This window comes from Echiichthys vipera, assembly GCF_963691815.1.
Source record: "Echiichthys vipera genome assembly, chromosome: 20".
In the NCBI taxonomy this organism is placed as follows: Eukaryota; Metazoa; Chordata; class Actinopteri; order Perciformes; family Trachinidae; genus Echiichthys; species Echiichthys vipera.
In genome coordinates, this window is record NC_139845.1 from 15,995,315 (window position 1) to 16,016,404 (window position 21,090).

General features: G+C 44.7%; 1 protein-coding gene across 5 annotated transcripts in view; it reads right to left on the minus strand.

Moving 5' to 3' along the window:
- sox5 (SRY-box transcription factor 5) overlaps nucleotides 1-21,090 on the minus strand; it is a 143,814-nt gene that overhangs the window by 37,666 nt on the left and 85,058 nt on the right. For 4 of the 5 annotated variants that reach the window (XM_083934902.1, XM_083934901.1, XM_083934904.1 and 1 more), the window contains exons 4-6: nucleotides 7,172-7,258; nucleotides 1,528-1,700; nucleotides 99-167 (exon numbers count right to left, since the gene is read on the minus strand). In XM_083934902.1, coding sequence (XP_083791028.1) covers nucleotides 99-167; nucleotides 1,528-1,700; nucleotides 7,172-7,258 — 329 coding nt within the window. The remainder of the gene's footprint in view (nucleotides 1-98; nucleotides 168-1,527; nucleotides 1,701-7,171; nucleotides 7,259-21,090) is intronic. The other variant, XM_083934903.1, reaches the window with a different exon arrangement.

Sequence of the window (21,090 nt, forward strand, 5' to 3'; positions counted from 1 at the left end):
CACACACACACACACACACACACACACACACACACACACACACACACACACACACACACACACACACACACACACACACACACACAAGCTGGCCTCACCTGGATTTGTTGCTGCAGGAGGTTGATTTTGTGTTGCTGCTGCAGAAGCTGCTGTTGTTGCCGGGCAATCTGAGGAAACAGCGAACACAACACATTATTAGAATGTACATGCGCCACGTTTGAGTGGGAGTGTGTGCATGTGTTGTGTGTGTTTTGGTGTGTGTGTGCTTGGGGCCTGTGGGATATGCGACACATCTGCAGGTCTCTGAGGCCCCAGTTGCACGACAGAGGGTCGATGCCCTGGTATTAAATATTAAAGAGCTCATCTCATCTGGACTCAGCTCACAGCCAAGTGGACAACAGTATCGCGCCGACACACTTACTGACATGAACACATTCTCTTACTGAACGTAGTCCATCACCAACTTCCTTTTTATAATTCTACTTTAAAAGCACAATTTTGTTATGTGTCGTGTGATTTTACTGTGTTTTTAACTTTCCCCTTCTTGTGCATTCATTCATAAAAGTTCTGCAGCCTTTTTAAATCTAAAATGTAATTAAAGTCTGCATAGAAAGTTCAGTGGTTTATAGAGTGAAACGGAGGCACAAGAATACAGTATCCACATACAGTCCATTCACATACGGTAAGACTCTGGTGTGTGATGCAGCCTAGGGCACTGTAAGGCATTGTGTTTGTCACAGGTGATTTGTCCTTACAGCTGTGTGTGTGTTTGTGTGTGTGTGTGTGTGTGTGTATGTGTTCTCTTTGTAAACCCAAGCTTTCCAGAAGCTAAAAAGCACAACAAAGAGGGAAACCCTTCTCTATGCAAATACCTGGCAGACTCTCGCCTGGGAGCTTGGAGTGTGCGTGTGTATGTCTGTGCTACATCCGCTCCAACAGTACATACCCTCAGCTTATTCCTGTGCAACGTCCCTGTGTTCAAGCTGCCAAAGGCGCATGTCTCTGGCTGTGTGAACACTATGTATGAGACGTGTGTGTGTGTGTGTGTGTGTGCGTAAGAGAGAGAGAGGGAGGGAGTCTAGAGGAAGGAAAATTCCTGTGTGATTTGTTGCTTTTCGCCCATACCTTTGAGCCCACTTTATGATCTGTGTGAGGATTTCTGATGATTATTTGTGATGCTTACATTAAGTGTGTATGTGGCAGCATGTGAGTGATTCCGAATCAGTATCCAATTGTGCGTTTATTGTTTACTGACCAGGCACCATACATTTACCGGATTTTATTTTGTGGCGAAAACCTATGAAGTTGTTACTGTAAAATATGGTGGATTACCCAACAAGATATCTAGAAATGGGGAAACGTCTTGAAAAAATTCTGTTAGGATTGAAATGAAAATTGCACTCAATTACTCTTTTGTGAACTAAAGCCATACTAAATGACATGATAGGATGGATTCGTTTTGCAGCATTTACAGCATTTACAGCATTTACGAAAACGAAGCCGTTCACATGCACCGAGCCCTTGTACCTGGTCCTGCTGCTGCTTGGCCAGCTCCATCTGCTGCCTCTGTTTCTCCATCTGTGAGGCGGCCAGCTTCTTCTGCTCCTCGTGGGCCGCCAGGAGCTGCTCCCTCAGGCTGCTCAACTGGCCAATCATGCCCATGAGTTGGCGCTCTTTCTCCGCCAGGCTGTCTGCGGTACCTATAGGGTGAGAGGAAGGTGGGGGTGGGTCAAAGGTGATATGGTAACACTTTGAAGAAAAGTGCAAGACTGGGTTGAGGTTACGCCATGAAACTTCTTTAACCATTTAAAAGGAAAGCTTTTCGCAGATATAAGGACATTTCTAAGTGTTAATGAACAGTATTTGTCAGCACTTATAACTTCTTCTATGAAGACATACATATTTATAAGAATGCAACGGGAGCAAAAAGCTGAGATTCACATTCAAAGGGAAAAAATGCTGTGTTCTTCCTCTTCTTTGAGAGATTTTCATGGCTATCTGGAGGCTAGAAAGGATCGTGGGGGTGAGGTGAGAGGTCAGAGGCATGAAGGAAAGGCACGGAGGAGGAAGGAACAACAAAAGCAGTGTAAAGCTATCCATGGCTTGTTGGTCAACCTAATATATGACTGGTTAGGGGCTTTGGACGGTAGGAGGGAGAGTGTCAACGGAAGGTGCGTTTGGAAAAGTGCGTATGTGTGCTGAAGAGTTGTAAAACCAGATGTTGTCTTATTTTCCTGGGCACAGAAGGCCAGCGGTGATTACTCAAGCCACATCCATCACTGCCTTTATTGCCGTATTGAAATAAAGAAAATAAATCTGGCTGAGGAAACACTTGTAAACAGGCAAAATGTGGTGGCGAACCTGGCAAATCTGAACCAGATTCATACGTTTAACAAACAAAACAAATATTTCAAAATGTAGATTTCATACTATAACTTTAAATAAAGTCTAAACGTTTTTGAATAGTGCTGAATTTGGGGTAAATATTGATTGGTCTATAGCTATCAAGCTGTATTTTTTAACTGTGTCAATGAGTGTGTGTGTGAGTGTGTGTGTGAAAGAAAGAGAAAAAAAGAGAGAAGGAGAGAAGGCGAGTGTGTCTGCTCTGTGTTTACCCTGCAGTCAGCCAACCTCCTGCTCACATTTAGCATGGCCTGACCTTTGACCTCTCAGATCCTGACATACCAGCTTCATTACACACACACACACACACACACACACACACACACACACACACACACACACACACACACACACACACACACACACACACACACACACACACACACACACACACACACACACACACACACACACACACACACACACACACACACACACAAAACAACACATCCATACAAGGCCTAAATCATTCAACAGGATGTAGTTAGAAAGAGGCACAGTTAGGCACAATCAGTATGTGTGTGTGTCCATGTCTGGTCGTATGTATCAATGTTTGCCTACATGCCTTTGTGTGTGTGTGTGTGTGTGTGTGTGTGTGTGTGTGTGTGTGTGTGTGTGTGTGTGTGTGTGTGTGTGTGTGTGTGTATACAGGCGTGCGTGTGTGGAATAGCACAATCCCCCATTGTTCTTCAGCTGCTACCTTTAACAGGGCCACATTCCTGCGCCAGTCAAACCAGATGAGGAAGAGAGGAGAGAAAAAGAGGGAGAAAGAGAGAGAAGCAGGGAGGGAAAGAAAGGGAAACACAACGGGGGATGAAAGGGGGAGTCAGGAGAGGGGATGGAGGGAAAGAAGGCGAGGAGCCACGGCTGCTGACCTGCCCTTTGACCGCGCGGGAAGGTGAGAGTCATCCATTTGTCCTCCCTGTTGGTAGCCACCACCTCACGCCAACCCCCCCACCCGACTGCCTCCGCTGCCCATCGACACCCCAAACCCCCTCCTCCCCCTCTCTCACTTCCCCCCGCACTCCATCCATCCGCCAACAATGAACAATAAAGGCAACTGTCAGGAGCAGTGGCCGCTGGAAAAATAAACACGCCGCTGTCCTAACTCACAGACCCACCTTTGTAGAGGCAGAAATGTGTGTTTGTGTGTGTGTAGCCGAAGCTGACCAAGACAAGAAAGAGTCTTGTGTTAAAAACGTTAGCCTGGGGGTGAAGGGGTGGAAAGGAAGGGGGCAAGGGGGGAGAAAAAAAGGATAAGGGGGGTTGCAAAGGTGAAACGGTGGATCAAAGGAGGTCTTTCTTGTAGGGGTTTACACACACACACACACACACACACACACACACACACACACACACACACACACACACACACACACACACACACACACACACAGACACACACACAGACACACACACCCACACAAATGCAAACACAGTAAAACCGAGTACTTCTGTGCAAAACAGTGTGTCTGTTGAGGTGGAAGTACATTCCTTTAAGCAGCAGTCTGGATAGTTAGGTGTGTGAAAAATAAAGAAAAGCAGTCTTTCTCTCCTTCTACAAGCTGCCCCCCAATCCTTCTCTCAGCTGTGGATCTTTCATCAGTGTTTGCAGAAGAATTAGAATCCCAGAAAACAACACGCTTCCTAACTCAGAATTCATTTAGAAACTCTCCAACGTGGATGTGAGCCGCCCTGTCTCTCTCCCTTCTCCTTCCCTCCCATTCAGAGTTTCAGAATTTCTGCGGTCGCACCATAAATCAGCTTGCGTCGGCTTGTTTCCTCAGCTGCTGCGAGGCAGGCAGGCAGATCGATAACTGGTTTCCTCCATCGGTTTACACACATTCCTCCTTAGGCAGATTGCTATGGCCCGTGCTTACCTACAAACCTGCCCAACCAACACCAACTCTCTTTTTCTGCACACACCCAATGCGAGGCGTAATTAACCAATTTGTTACAATGTAATACTTGTCACCGTGTTTGCAGTGCTAATTAATGACACCGGCTGCATTGATAACTCCCCCCGGTAAGGACAGAGGAGCGGGGATGAGATGGCTGAGGGGGAAGGGAAGGAGGGAGAGGAGGAGAGGGATAAGACTCAGACATGATGGTAGAGGAGTGAAGAGGGAAGAAGGACAAGACGAGACAACGAAGGTAGACAGAAAAAGCAGTCTGGAAGTATAAAGAGGTACATTTACACTAACACTATTAGTGCGAGTAAAGCTTAAGGTAATCAAAATGAAATTTGATGAATGCACTTACTACAGAGTTTACAATTACCTGAGTTTCCTAATAGTTGTGTAATAGCATGTGTTCGCCTACAGACAGCATCTTACACTGGCATTTGAGGTTGTGAATTTGATCTTTACCTTTCCCCTCTAAAATCTTGTTTACAACCTCATGTTGTGCAGCCATGCTTTATTCAATCTTACATTACATTACAGCCAACATTTCTAAATATTATAACAGATATTCTGGGCAGAAGTTTGAGTAACTGTGTAGAATTATGTAAAATACATGCAGAATATTTCAGTTTGATGGAAAAGGTCTTGGGGATTAATAGTTTCCCCAGTGTAAATTTGTTGACCTTTAATGAAGTGCTGAAACAGACTGATACTGTATATAAAACTGTATATAAAAGTGTGTCAAGGAGCATTCAAAAGGAAAATAAAAGTGAAAAAGATTTCCTGTCACTCTCTACCATACCATGTATCAGAGCTGATGTTAATGACACTGTACTGCGGGGCTGTATATTCTAGTGCTGTGTGTGTGTGTGTGTGTGTGTTCACTGTGCTATGTGAACCACATGGGGCCTTTTACCAATGTTGCTTCTCAATAAGGCAGACAGAGCGGGAGGCGGTGGCTCAAAATCACTTTGTTCCCCTACAAAAAGCTCTTCAATGGAATTCGATGGGTAAAAAAGAGAAGTCAAGGGATGCACTGACAAATGAGACGGGTGCAAAAAACACACACAGACACACACATAAACGGACATGTACAGTCTAGTGTACGAACGCTTGACTTCCCATGTCTTTCTTTCATGATCGTAGGCACAAGTACACGTTCACCCTCACAGACACACTTTGTTATATAAGCACTGTCTGAGACACACTCATGGCCTCAACTCTACATGCACTTCCACTGCACACATACACATATGCATTCATACATACTCCTGATATTGCTCCCCAGCTGTTGATGTGTGGTGGGCCAAGCGGGACGCCCCTACACAGAAATGTCAGCGCGCCAGGCAGCTGGGAAAAGGGGGTTTGATCAATGGAGCCCCCCTCCTGACGGCCACGCCGCTCCGCCAGGCTCTTTGATTACATATTGCTTTGCTTCCTAATGAAGCTCAATTACTGGAGGAGAACGACGGCTTTGCCCTGGAGTTACAGGGAATAATAGCCAGACTCTTCCACCTCTCTCACATCTTTCTTCCCTTATTTTCTCTTTCTCTTTGTGCTGACTCTTGCTCCTGCATATACACAGCGCAGCTCTCTTGCTCCCTTTTTGTTTCACTACCTGCCCTCTGTCCTGCACTAGGTGTCTTGCTCTCAGATGTTAAGAAAGGTTGATGTGGATAGAACAGGTGATAAAGACTGAGATTTACACAGAACTGATGGACTAGCAGAGACGTCATCAACTGTTTGACATGTTAGTTGAACAGGGAACGAGGAGGCCGGCTTGGTTCAGTTCAGGGCAGTTCGGGATCATTTGATTTCAGTTTAAATTAATTTAGTAAATTTAGACTCAATTTAACCTTGAAGGTCTGCAGTTTTCTTTCAGATTTTACTGCCTTTAGTTACAGGTTTATGTCCTAGTCACTGCATAACTTACCCAGGCATGCCATTTATTATTTTCAGGAAAGGCTGACCTACTTAGAAATGCCAACATGTGAGTGGTTGTATACATGATCTAGGTTTTATGCAAATAGTTTTTATATTATTAGATACATAAATGATTGAATTCTCAAGAGATACAAGAACAACAATGATGGGACATTCTGATACTGTCAAAATAACAGACTTACAAGTTGATTGTTATGAATTTTTGCCACTCCTGTTGATTACCTTTCACTTGAGAATCCGTTTTAAGTCTCTGCTACTGGATTTCCCATCAGGCTTGTTGTAAACAGTAAGTATAATGTTGTCATGGAGTCAGTGAGTTACACTTTCTTTGGTAGATGCTACAGTGTAGTCACTGAATGAGTCCCCGGCATACTACGCAAGTGTCAACACTCAGGTTATCTGCTTACTAGGTATTAAGGGTTGAATTAGAGTTAGGTCAAAAGGGTTTAGGTTAGGGTCATGCCTTCATGTATAATGAATTATAAAATAGATTACTGCTGCATTCGTCTTAGATTTATTCTCTATAATGTTGCGTTGCAACAGTATGTCCGTGTTGTCTTTCCGTGGATTCATTCTAGCATCTGTGTTATCTGTGTTATCTGTGTTATCTGTGCGCTTTACCTTAAACCTTTTTTATTTGTTTGCATTTTGGTGACTCTGCATCATGAAAGTCATGGCGCATTAGCTGATAGCAGTTCTGTACTGTAACCCTGAATACAGACATCAACCACCTTGATCCCTTTTGATTAATCGGCAAGATATGAAGTTACTTTTTTTAAGGTTTCTCATTAGATTTACAGATTTAAATGGATCATCGGAGGTGCATCTTATCTAACGCATCTTATTAATCTTAAGTTCAAAGGGTTGATTCAATTCAGCTTGATTAAGTTTAGCTCTGTCTTTATTTAGTTGTACCATACCTTTAATTTCTCCGATGTGCCCTGAGCCCATGGCCAAAAGTTTATCCTTCCAGTCCTTTGACAACAGCCTCTCAATGCTGGGGGCCTCTGTTTAGGGGGGGTGGGAGGGTGGGGGCAGAGGAAAGAGAGAGAGAGGGATTCAGTTGGCTGGCCAACATGACAATAAAGCTCATTTAAAGTCCATTTGCTGTAATAAAGGCAGCGGCAGCTCAGCCTAATGGCCGCATCAGCAGGAGAGAGAGGGAGAGAGAGAGAGAGAGAGAGAGAGAGAGAGATGGAGGGAGAGAAAGGTGGAAAGAGAGAAGCTGATAATCGAAAGAGAGGAAATCTGAAGAACAAAAGCAAGTGAGCAAAAGGGAAAGAGCGAGAGAGGCAACACAAGGTAAAGAGAGAGACAAGTGGAGGAGAGAGGGAGAGGAAGAGAGAGGCTTTTTCCCTCTCACCTGCTGCTAGAGAATCATTAGCCCTGTGGGCCCTGAGACAAAGAGGGCCTTAATGCACCCGCCACAATGGACACATTATCAGCTAGCGCTTTGTTTTCAACACACACTCCACAGACCCTTACACACACAAACCCTTGCACAAACACATGCATGCGCACACACACCCGTAGCATCACTAATTACAATCCTAACTACGGTCGCAATCACACACACGAATGTATGCACACAAACACACACACACCGGACACAGTGGGTGAAATGGAAATGTCACACAAGAGAGCATACGCATGCAGAGATCCAGCCCTACATGTGTGCACATATATGCGCTAATAGCGATCACACACACAAATGTACACATACGTACAAATACAGACACGTTGCCATCAACCCAGTCACCCTGTTGACTGTTACTGACATGAACAAAGGGGAACGAGGGAGATGATCAGACAAAGGGAGACTGAAAGTGTGAAGCTAGAGGGAGAGAGAGCAAGAGAGAATACTCTATTTACTGGGAGCCATCTGTACTTGGGATGCAAGGGCTTGCTAAGGAAAGAGGTTTTTACACTTTGAGTGGAGAGATTAACCCTATCAGCCAATGCAAACACACACACACTTGAATGCACAAACACCCACAAAACACACAGACACATGCAAGAACAACACATACACTTGAATGAGCCCACACTGTATATACAGTATATATATAGCTCCACACACAGTTGTATGCACACTGGCAACTGCTGATGGCTGAAGAAAAGTTTGTTTGTCCCTGGATTATTTCCCTACTCCCCCATAATGACAAGACTGATTTAAGAAAAAAAAGTCTTAATCTCACTGGTATGGGACAGCTTGCCTTCACCAAAACACGGACACAAATGCGTTCCACAGTGAGAGACATGTCCGGTGTGTTGAGCTGAACAGCTTAGCACTTTTTCTCCACTAAGCAAGACGTGAGCGCACACGCAGCCGCCACATTCAGCAACAAATCAAAGTACTTTTACCCATCATCCAAACACAAAAAAGCAATGCCCAAACATCTTTCTTTCTTTCCTCTTCATCCCTCTTTTTTTTGCTTCCTGCGATGGAGTAAACATGGCCAGATGAAGACGAGAAACCACCTAGAGATTTTCAGGATTTAAAAATGACACATGACCACACACAAACAAGGACGCGTGCGAGAGAGTGGAGACACACAAGCTCTGCTCAGACACACACAAAACATTGCAGCGTGTCCTACATACTATACCTCAATGTGTGTGTGTGTGTGTGTGTGTGTGTGTGTGTGTGCGTGTGCGTGCCTTCAGCCTCCCCGGAGGCCTGAATCAGGTCCTTTCCTCTGGCTTCGAGGTGAGAGCACTCACGCTCCCTTGATTACAATGGGAACACATCCACAGACACACACACATGCATTCTCACTCTTTCTATTTCTTATCCTTCACTCTTGCCTTTTCAAATCCCTCCACCGTCCTTGGACTCTGACTGGTGTGCCCTTGCATTTTTCGCCTCTGCCACTCAGCCAGTTAGTCAGTTTCAGCGCTGCGTCCCTGATGTGCCCTAGTGCTTTCCGTCAGTAGCCACCGTAGCCTTCGGGGAATAGGTTAGCAGTGGGGTGAAGGTAAGAGGAGGACTGAGATAGACGGAGAATCTGTTGCAATAACGGGAAGGATGGAAAGAAACATACGTAGAGGAAGAAAGAGTAGAAGAAATAGTGTGCCCATGTGTTTTTTCTCTCCCCCCACTGACAGCTGTCTCACCATCACCCCAACAGGTGCTATTAGCCCCTGGCGCTCCCCCTCTCTCCCCCTTCCTCTGTCTCTCACTCTCATCTCTCCCTCCAGCCCCCTCTCCCTCAACAATGACAGAGGCTTTTAAGCCAAAGAGCTTTGACAAGTGAGAGGGAACAACAAATGGCAGTGTCGCCTGTTCTCTTTCCATTGCACTCCCCCTCTGTCTCCATCTCCTAGTTATTATTTTTATTTATTAACAGGGCTGCAGTTATTGTCCCCAGTGACAGGCCTGGGCCACTTTAACTATTAATAAAAGCCAAGAGGCTCTTTCATTGTGCGACGGATGGCAAAATGGGAGGAAATGGGCAAGAGGAGTGGAGGGAAGGAGAGAGAAAGGAGGAGAAGAGAGGAGAAGAAGAGTTGGCATGCTGTAGCTTTTAGCGAGATGCTGATTGATGTGGTGAACACTATGGGAAATGAACCCTCTTCCTCACCCATGATAAACACACAGAAGCTTGTGCACCAGTTAGAAGATGTTTGGAAGTCCGGAAACTCTGACCTCACAAAAATGCCCCACCTCTCACACATTAGCTTCTCGTCATCCTGGTTGTTTTTGGCATTAATTGGTGCGTCACAGAATATTTCCAACTGCCATGTGCATTTCCTTGTTTTCATCTTTATATAAGAACATGAAATATGGTGCAACAATAACAACTTGCCTGATGCAAATCAATTATTGAACTTCTCTTTCCACTTCTCTCACATTTAGGGATTTACTCGCTTTAACCCAGCAGATGGAAATGCACCTGATTTTATGTACTGCAATATTTCAAGAGGTTTTTTTTTTTTTTTAAGGTAATCCACTTGACAGTTCGATGGAAACATAGCAAGCATCTACTGCCGCTAATTAAGGCCAAAAATCACATAATAAAAGAGGACAGCACAACACTTTCCATGAGTACTACTCCCTGTTCTTTTGACATATAGTACACGTGTGTGTGTGCGTGCATGTTCTGTGAGGTAAGCGGGTGGAGTTTGGGTGCCCACGCAGGGGTGTGGGCTGCATATTAGCAGGGCGGGGTGTTGGGAACTGAGGACGAGGGAGGATACCCACCTCGCCCCTTGACAAAAAAAGGGGTGAGGAAATGAATGTAAGAAGGGGGAGAGAGGAAGTGAAAGTGTAAGGCGTGCAGGGCGGTAAAGGAGCGTGTTCATGCTAAACCCTTGAAATAGCTTTTTGGTTGGCAATATCATATCATTTCATACATATATATTCTGTATCACCTCGTTCCAGCACATAATTAAAGCTGAATGATGTTTACACTGGATGAAAGATTAAAACACAATATTAATGTCTTTGTGACATTAATGGGACACCAGTGATTCCAACTTGTTGTATTTTTATACAAAGCGCATTAATTCATCTGAGGGTGATGTTCCTATTCCGATCCCGCACAGCGGAGAGAGGGATTCTGGGAAAAGCTGAGGGGGGAAAAACGCTGACAATAACTCTGGAATCGTCAGCTATTATCTTGGCTCATTGGCTCAAACGGAGTCAAGCTGCTGCCCTGCTGCCGAGCCAAAACAACCCCTTCCACCTGCCGAGAGAGGGAGAGAGAAACTGTGTGTGTGCGTGTGCTAGAGCAAGCCCCCATCCGGCTTTTGGATCCACAGTGAGCTTTTGGTTCAGAAGCTGAGAGAGAGAGAGAGAGAGAGAGAGAGAGAGAGCGAGAGAGAGAGAGAGAGAGAGAGAGAGAGAGAGAGAGAGAGAGAGAGAGAGTGAGAGCGCAAATGGGAGGAGACTCAACTTCAGTCCAGCTCACCCCGACCAACCTCACAAACAATACCATCTCTCTCTCTCTCCCTCTCTCTCTCACACTTTCTATTTTTCACTCAGACGTTTTGCCCTGAGTCACCACAAGCGGCCAGCTCTATTTTTCCTATTATCTCATATTTGTGAAGCCTGGAGACCTTTAGAGGAGAAGGGAGGGAGGGATGATGAGGTGGAGGAGGAGGAGGAGGCGGAGGAGGGGGGGTTTGTGGAAAGAGAGAGAGAGAGAGCCCGGGCCCTCGGGTGCACAACAAAGGGACCTCTGTGCCAGCGCCAGGCCCAGCCGGGCTCAGAGGAGGGTGGAGGATGAAGGAGGGGAACGAAGACAAGGAGGAGGAGGAGGAGGACCCACAGGAAAGGGCCCTGGCTTGGGACCCGTGGCCTGCCCTTATATCCCGAAAAACAGGCTCCACATTGACTTGGGCCTTGGCAGCCATGGGGAGGGATCCAACCCCCCCCTTCCTTCGCACCGTTCTCCTCCTCCACCCTCCTCCCTCCTAAACTGAGCAGGGGTCGGCATTGAATAAGCAATTATACAAGCACTGGTGGAGTTTGTCTGAGACTGCCACCCTGAACACTGAAGTATTGAGATGGAAGGAATAAGCAACAGAGAGAGAGCGAGGAAAGATGTGTGGTGACTTCTGTGGTAGAAACACATTCGCTGGCGGCCATGACAGAGACAGAGAGAGCATGCTTTACATGTGATCTAAGAATTAGATTATAACTGTCAACACCTTAAGCAGGTTATCTTAACTGAATTAAGGTCAGAATCGGAATTTTTCGCGGTAAACAATATATACCAAATATTTTAGGCCACTGAACGTTATTCTGAACCTTATAAATGCACAAATCACTTTTACCTCTTAATCTGGGCTATAGACGGTAAAATAAAGAAACATATCTGTGCAGGCAAACACACCTGCACATAGTTTACTCAATAGCCCCAAGCTGTGCTTAACTATGCAATACAAATGACCTGTGTTAACGTGCCACCTAATACAGCAACATAATGAATACTTGCTGAAGTTTAAAATGTAGTGTTACTATTTAAATAATACTCAAGTCTTTTAGTAGTATGATGTTGCTAATTTTAAGAACTGGATCTTCTACATTATAGAGATGTTTAAAGAAACTTCAGAAAAAAATAAGCAGAATTTTGAATACAACTCCTCACTTATTTACACCCTCTTGATACCGCAGCTTTTGCTTTTCAGTCTGGCTATTCCCCTCGCACTGAAGGTGCCAACATACTCCATTACGAAATGATGATGTTGATATTTTGATGATCAATTCATGTCTGGTTGAGCTGGGCCATGTGTCTGGACACATTTTCATCGATTCCTTCTTAAGATGGTCCAATCGTTTCCAAAGCGAACGGGGCCGTGCCAAGATTACAGGCAGTCTCTCTTTTTTAAAATACAAAACAAAAACAAAAACAGGGGCACTATATGGTGGCTTGAGAGAGGAGAAAGAGATTGAGAGGGAGATGTATCAAAAAGCTTTTTGTCCAAGCCCACCTTGCACCACCACCTCCGCAAGGTTAGCCCGCTAACAGTACCAATTACTGGCTTGTTGTTGGGGAGAACAGCGCTTGGCAACAGTTGCCGCGGTGGCTGGGCCTCTGTGTAAACACTAAAATCCCTCTCCTCCTCCTTCTCCTTACTTTTTAGCCCCTTCCCAGTGCTCCCTGTCTCCCACTGAAGCAGAGGATCGTGATGAGAAAGAGTGATGCATATACAGTATGTGAGCTGTATGTGTGTGTGTGTGTGTGTGTGTGTGTGTGTGTGTCTGTGAGCGTGTGTTAGACTCAGTCCCTGGTTGGTCTCAACGTCCATGGTGACTTTTAATTCAGAAGCCAGTCCAACTTTAGTTATTAATACACACCCAGACCACTATAGGCAGGCTAAAGGGACACTTTCCCACACGCACAAATTTTTTTAGTATTTGGCACACACTCACACATCGAGCTACATGACATCAACTTCTGAGAGTTAAAAGACTGTTATTAACCGCGTAAAATAAGTTTTTGGGTAAAGCCTCAAGGGACATATGGTCCTTCCCTAGTACAATCACAGCTCTACGCCTCTCTAAACACATTTCGGGGCAACACACCTGTTCATTAACACACACACACACACACACACACACACACACACACACACACACACACACACACACACACACACACACACACACACACACACACACACACACACACACACACACACACACACACACACACACACACACACACACACACACACACAAATATACGTACATAGGAACTAACCAGAGAGAGGACTTTATTTTTGTCTTTTAAAAGTGAAATTAAGTTTTTGGATAGAAAAAAAAAGCGCTTAACAAAGGACAAATTACTGTTTCCTCTCATGTAAATGTGAGGGCAATGTGCTACAAAAATATAAAAAATGAATTTAACAAAAAACAACAGATGTAGTGGGCTCTCTTTTCAGTCTAATATTAGGGATTGCATGGCTGTATAGCAACATGTTTCCATTAAATGTGACGTTCTAAGAATAGGACACGGCACATAAAGGGAACATTTACAAGGGTGTCAGTCAACAATTTAATAAATTGAAAATCCATTTATCTGAATACAGAGTTCTGCCCTTCACTCCACTGCCTTTCCCTAACAGATGGTGTTGTGGGTGCTTATGTCCAATTTGATTTGAACCAAACCCTCAGCCAATTTTTACACTGGCATGAAATCTCAGCGAGCCAGATCCACACACTGGCAGTCAGAAATAGCAGCAGAGAGGGCGCGACATTGTGAAAGAACGATGAAGGGCAAAATCTGGAGCGAAATTCGAGAAAGTCGCAGAAAAACTTTCCTTGTTGTTTCATTTCGCTCGGGTGCTGTTTTCTTTTTTCTTTCTCCTCTCTCCCCTCCTCTGCATGTTGTTTTTGAGCTGAGCTGGAGAAATTAGCGATGCTATCTTAATGCAGTGTTTTTGCCGGAGACAGAGAAACGTTACTTTCACACACACACACACACACACACACACACACACACACACACACACACACACACACACACACACACACACACACACACACACACACACACACACACACAAACACACACACACACACACACACACACACCATTTCCCAATTGCCTCTGTGACCTCCATTATCATTAAATGGTGTTTGATAGCATCTAGACATTTGAATCCGCTGTGGACTAATTCAGCTCGGCCCCTGATAGCTGCTGCCACTGCACCTTATTAGGGACAAGCTATGGGGCCGAACACAGATCCCATTTTCATTTTACTGCCTCATACTTTACAGGCTGAAGAGACCAAGTGTCAACTGTGGTACTGATAACCACCACATACTGCCCGCTAATTGTCTGGTTAACAAACATAGCCTCATGACAGACTTTTGAATAGATAATAGAGGTTCACACGCAACAATGGGTCATGCTGTATTAAAACTACATGGATTTATCGAGGATCCCTTGAAGAGGTGCTCTGACAAGTACATTGTATCCTGGTGTCGCCCTAAGGTGAAAACCCTGTATCAATTTGAATGTAAAGAAGAAAAGCACCTTTTATTTATGAGACTGTTTCATAAGCGTCCAAGACTTTTCTCAACCAATAGAGATACATGATGTAATCTACCAACTATAGCATGAAAATCACTTAAATTAGGTTCTCACTGACAATTTCTATGTAACTCACGGATCAAAATGTAATTTATACACTCTTGAAGTCTTTAGTCATGGAAAAAACAGATTTATATTATTGACCTGTGAGTCAACCAATAAGACAAGCCAAATTATTATCATTTTTAAAAATCACATAAAAAAGTGTGTCTGCATGCAATTTCTGCTTTCTTAACCTGATGTCAGAGTGAGGAGAGGGTCAAATACTTAGGGCTGGCACTCTTATAATGCACACACATCTCCCTGTCAAAAGCATCCTGCTGAAGTAGGCCAAGGCATGTGTATTGGTGTGTATCTGTGTGCGTGTAAGTGTGTCGTACATAGTGGCTCAGGCTGCTGTAATGGAAAATGACACTTGCAATCTGTCTCGTGGCAATAACCCCTCTTCAGTGCTCTTGTCTTCCACTCCACACACACTTGTGCGCGTGCACGCTCACATGCTCAAAGTCTCTGTCACCGCGGGCAGCCCCGGGCCGTCCTTGTCACTGCACAGCTTTATTGCATCACTTTAACGTGACAACAAAAGAAGACATTGTGTATAGGGCCTGCCGTGTATAAGAGGGGAATGGACCCACGCATTAACTACACCACAGACAGACGGAGAATACACATACACACACACACACACAAACACACACACACACACACACACACACACACACACGCTGCAGAGTTTTTCTCTTGTGAGTCGTGACATTTTTCGTCTGCTTGTCAAAGCAATGACAGAGAGACAGACAGAACAGCAAGACACTCCTGACACACTAATGTTGCTTTGCATGTTTGAAGCCTATTCAAACACGGCTGAGCTGTGACTTTAACCTCTCCTGCACTTGTGTTGTGTGCGTGTTTGTGCATGTGAGACTGATGGGTGAAGACTGTGTAATTTCTGATGCTATCTGTTTTGGCCCTGTGTTGGCTGTTTGATTGACAGTTGGCTTGGCTTTAGAGTGGCTTTGCTTTGCTGGACGGCGGAGGCGGGACCCGCCTATTCCAGTTAACGCGGACGCTGTTGACAAGCAAAAACAGACGCACACACTTCTCCCTCTGTTTATGTGTCTGTTTTAGTCTTGATACCCGGCTCTGCCTCTTTTTGTTTCTCTTCTCAATGTGTGAATTTTTGTTCCATCTGTGTGTTGACCGGCCTGAGACAGAGCGCGTTGTTAAGACTTAAGAATAGCGCACATTGTCCTGTTTTCTGCTTAAAGATAGGGCGACAGACATGTGAGAACCATTAGACCAATGGCAACAAAAGTCCAAACAGTGCTGGAATGCTCTGCTGACTAGCATGTGTGTGTGTGTGTGTGTGTGTGTGTGTGCCTGACCTGTTGGAGCCTTACAAGTCACTGTTCTCCAATATTCATCATCTCCCCCTCTTAAAATCTTTTCCTACTCTCCAATTTTCCTGGCAAGATCATATTGTTTTTTAGACGATGACTTTTTTTTTGATCAGTTAATGAGATTTTCCTCGTCAATAACGTCTGATGCTTCTGGTTTAGTTCACATTTAGATCACTTAGCCATCTGCGGCCGGCATATAGGAAGAGTAGAACACAAATTAAATGACAACAGTGTTGGTGTAAGATCCTACTGACAGTCAATCAATTGACAAATCTGCTGCTCTTAAATTTCCTTTTTTAAAATAGCATTACAAACAGTAGGAAGCGTGGGGGTTCGAAAGAATTGAGCACTTGGGAGTCAGCCTAACTAAAGATGCTTTTGAGTTGCATTATGGGAAATGTAGGATGAAGTGTTTTCAGTACTTAGAACTAAAAGTCTGGATATCTCGTTGCTACTAAAATTTTCATTCCTTTGGAATCTGTCTTGTTTGTGGTTTATTATTATTTACGTGCACTTCCAACTCACTAGAATGCTCTTTTAATGAGAACATTTTTTTAATCAATGATTGCACTAGTGTGAACATTTGTCATTTCATACGTGCACTGGCCAATGCGTCAATTACAAGTCCTTTTGTGAGAAACTTTCTCTGATTGTTATTAAATACAGTACTTTCTTATAGAAGAAATAATCGCTTTCAAAAATGTTGTCAGCATGACCACTTATTGTTAGATTAAGGATCAATATGATTTTAACACTCTGGAGAGGTGCCAAGTAGAGCTCAAAATAGCTCAGAAGTGCAGTCTACAAATTCAAATTTGATACATTTTATTAAAATATAAATGCGCACATCATTGGAATTATTGTATAGTAAACAGCAACAAATGAATGATTAGGATGTTTATCAAATAATCGTAATATTCATATCTTTGTTAGAGCAACAACTGTGTCAATGACTTTATTGATAAATATAGAATCTTTGACTTCAGCCTCTCTCAGACAAAGTTCCTTGCATCAGTACTTCTTTTCTTCCCAAACATTCCTGTCTGTCTTTGGACCCCCCCCCCCCCCCCCCCCCCACACACACACACACACACACACACACACCACCATCACCATTCCTCCGACAAGACACCCATGACTCTCTGAGTGGGCTAATTGTCTTAACAACGTTTGGCTCTGGGGCTGGAGACTACAGTCGGGTATGATAACCTTGGCCGTAACCTTGTTAGCGTAATTAAACGAACCAACAAAACGGATGAGGAGGGCGTGATCTAAACTGGGGAACAATCAAGTTTGGTTAGTGGGCTAGAAATCCTGCGTTCGCTTGTGTTTTCAAATAGTAAACTGATACTGGGGGGGCAGGGAGAGCTAGACACAGGGCTCAATGTTAAGAGAGTGTGCAGGGTGTGTGTGCTTTTGGGTGTAAGAGTGTGTCAGACAAACCGACATGACCTAACAAACAAGTGTCCAGTGTCTCAGTGCGGACGGCTCCTTGAACCAGCATCACAAGACTGTCTAGTGTGAAGTTTGCAAACAACCGAGTACATGAGTTCAATTTGTCTGTGTGTGTGAGTGTGTGTGAGTGAGAAATAGAGAGAGAGAGAGAGAGAGAGAGAGAGAGAGAGAGAGAGAGGGAGAGAGATGAAGATAGATAAAAAATAATCTGACAGATGGAAAAGATGGATTGTGGAATGTTTCTATCAATTCTTCTGCATCTCTAAATGGGTTTGTGTAAAAAAAAAAAAAAACGGGCACAGATACCAGCATCACCACTCGAAGCCCACTACCCACCATCTGACACACACACATGCACACAGACAGAAATCTAAAAGGAGCTTCAAATAGCGCTGTTACACATCACATACACGTTTTCTGATCATTGATATTCATAGTTAATCATCATTTTACTCATAAATTTCAACAAAAGATTCACATTCTAAATATAAGCCAACTGAAAAAAGGGCTGTGAGCGTGGGACTCTGCCAAAAAAAAATGGTGAGGCATGCAGACACAGATCATAGATGTATACGGTGAAAGTTTTAAGTAACACTTTAAAAATGAAGCGAATAGGGATGAGGAATGTAAGAAACTGTGTGTGTGTGCTGGATACAGGGAATGTTTTGGAGAAAAGAAAGGAACAAGTGAGTGTGAGCAGGGTAAAGGGAGGACAGAGGGAGGGAGGGTGAAGGTGGAGAGGTAGAAATCAAGTGTTGCCTCAGGAATGGAGAGTTTCTCCAACAGCAAATACAGTTACAGGCCAAGCTAATGCAAACAAGCCCGAATACTTCCTACAGTACAACAAGGCCCCTTTAAATAATGGACTTGAGATGATAGCAACTGTGACTGCGTATTTATAACCACTGTCGTATCAAGTGACAGTGTCCCTATTAAAACCCACTGACTGTGATGTTTTGGAGAGGCTGCAGAAACACACACCTGTGTTACAGACAAGACTGGCATACAGCAGCTGATTTGCTTTGTCGGTATTACAATGAGCCAAGAGGCCCTGTGTATGAGTGTATGCATGCGCATGTCACCCTGCGAGTGCACGCTTGCATCTGAGAGTGCGTTTGCTTGGATGTTTGTGTGTGTGTGTGTTTGTGTGTGTAGGTGACAGCTCCAGCCCCAAACTGACTGGCATCTGGCGGTGGCAGTTGTTTTAACAGCTGAGCTGACAGCATTAATCCGAACGCACCCAAATCAAAAGGAGACAACACCTGTTCACTGCTCCTGAGCCCAGCCGAGGAAGAGACGAATGGGGGAGGGGGGGTGGGGTGTATGAATGGAGGCTGGGAGTGAAAGAGATGGAGGGGGAGTGATTAGCAGCAGGTGGAGAGAGTGATGGGGACAAAAGGAGGTATGAGGAAATGGATGGAGGGAAGGTGGCAGAGGAGAGAAATAGAAGCAAGGGTAGGGGTGAGGATGGAAAGCAAGGAATGAGAAGGGAAAAGAGAAAGAAGAGGGAAGGATGAGGTAGGAGAAAAGGGAGGGGGGTGATGAGAGCAGGCATGCTGCCAGGTGACACACACACACGGCACTCTTTCCTCTGAGCGAAGCGGAAAGGGGCAGGCGGCCAAACGAGGAGGGAGGGGTGAAAATAGAGGGAAGGGAGGGAAGAGGTGAATGGATGGATAGAGGGATCCCGCAGGGAGAAAGAGAGAGGGAGAAGGACGGCTGTAGAGAGGAGGGACGAGGAGGGAGCAGACAGGCAGACAGAGAAATACAGCAGCGGTCTATCCAGCGGAGCATCAGAGCCCCGGCATGAGCGGCTGGTGATGATGATGGCCGCTCGGCTGGCCAAGCAGCAGTGGCAGAAGGAAAAGAATGCAGCAGGAGTGAAGGGGTGGAGGGGGAGGGGGCTGCCGAGGATGCTTGTCTCTCAACATCTGGCTCAAATAAGGCCGGGTCGCACTGTTAGCTCGGGGTCGGGACCCCTGAGGCTGACAGCGCAGACACCACCACTTCATCTGCGGGAGCCGCCCTCTGACCAGCAAGCCAGGGGTTAATTAATTTAGACCCCGTGGCTTCAAAGGCTGACACAGTGACTGGCTGACGGACCGGCTGAGTGAATGGATGTCTGAGTAGTTACAAGAGGGAGTAGCTAGAGTGGCGGACTTCTTGGCAAGCTGTCTGATGCATTGTAGGAGGGACTGGCTTCCTCGCTCGCTGACATATTGAAAGACTGTGTCACTAGCCGACTGACTTTAGTGCTAAAGCTACGCAACAGTACGCACACCACCTTGATATCCGTCAGATAAGTGGGAGCGGAAGCGGCAAGGGTGGCCCGTGGGCGGTGATTACGTGGAATGTTGGCATGTGTCCATTTGCTATGCCTGATGCATCATGGGGTAGCTCCTCGGTCAGGTCACACAGGCTGGTGCGTTCGTCATCATGAATGGGGCGACATGAATTTTTTTTTTTTACTGCTGTGTGTGCAGTCAATCTATTAAAAGCTATGCAGAGATACACACCAATCACACGCCTTCACTTAGGTTGTTAAAGCCCTTCTATGTCAGGCCTTAAATCATGCGCCGGACACTGCTGACATGGGTGGCATGGGGCTACAGCTCTGATGTTGGGTGTTGGAGCTGAGATGTAAAATTGTGGTAAGCAGATTGTGCTACTTTGCACACAAGCCTACATGGATTATACGAGGGACAGGGGTGTAGTTCCTGTCTCTCGCACACGCACACACACGCAAACACACACACACGAATATCTTAAAATGTAGTATGTGGCACTGCACGATGCACACAGACGGAATCTCTTGCAAAAACAGCCACAGCTAATAAGCTCTAACACAGAGCTTACTTACAGTCTATTTAAAGTACATTATAGCCTACAGTAAGCTTACATTCATGCTGCCATGAAGGCGACATAAAATTGTAGCTGTGCACTCACAGTATAGGACAAGTCTATATAGGTCACATAAACATATAAGCAAATGCATGCAAATGGTATAAACACACTGTGGACAAACATATGCATCACAATAGGTAAAGTCACTTATATCTGGAAGAAATTTGCTTGAGTATAATCCTCCTGCCGTGCCTGGTATTGCACTTTTATCTGTACAGCCTGGCTGATTTGCCTATGTTTTGTTATGTTCCATTTCCTGTATTGGTTATTTGGTTCCTGTTTATATTTATTCATGGCACAAACATAACATGAAACATAAAAAAATTGTTCTGTAATACTTTATTTTACAGGTGAATAATGTCCATATTTTTGAAGAACTCTGTAATTTAGTAATAATGATACCGTAGGGGAAATAGAAATATTGTTCAAGTGGAACACCAGTTTGTTCAGCCTAACTAATTACTAACCCAGCCTTACAGTAGGTGCATGGATGGTCAGCTGAACATGCAACACTGTTATATTTATCTACAGGTAGGT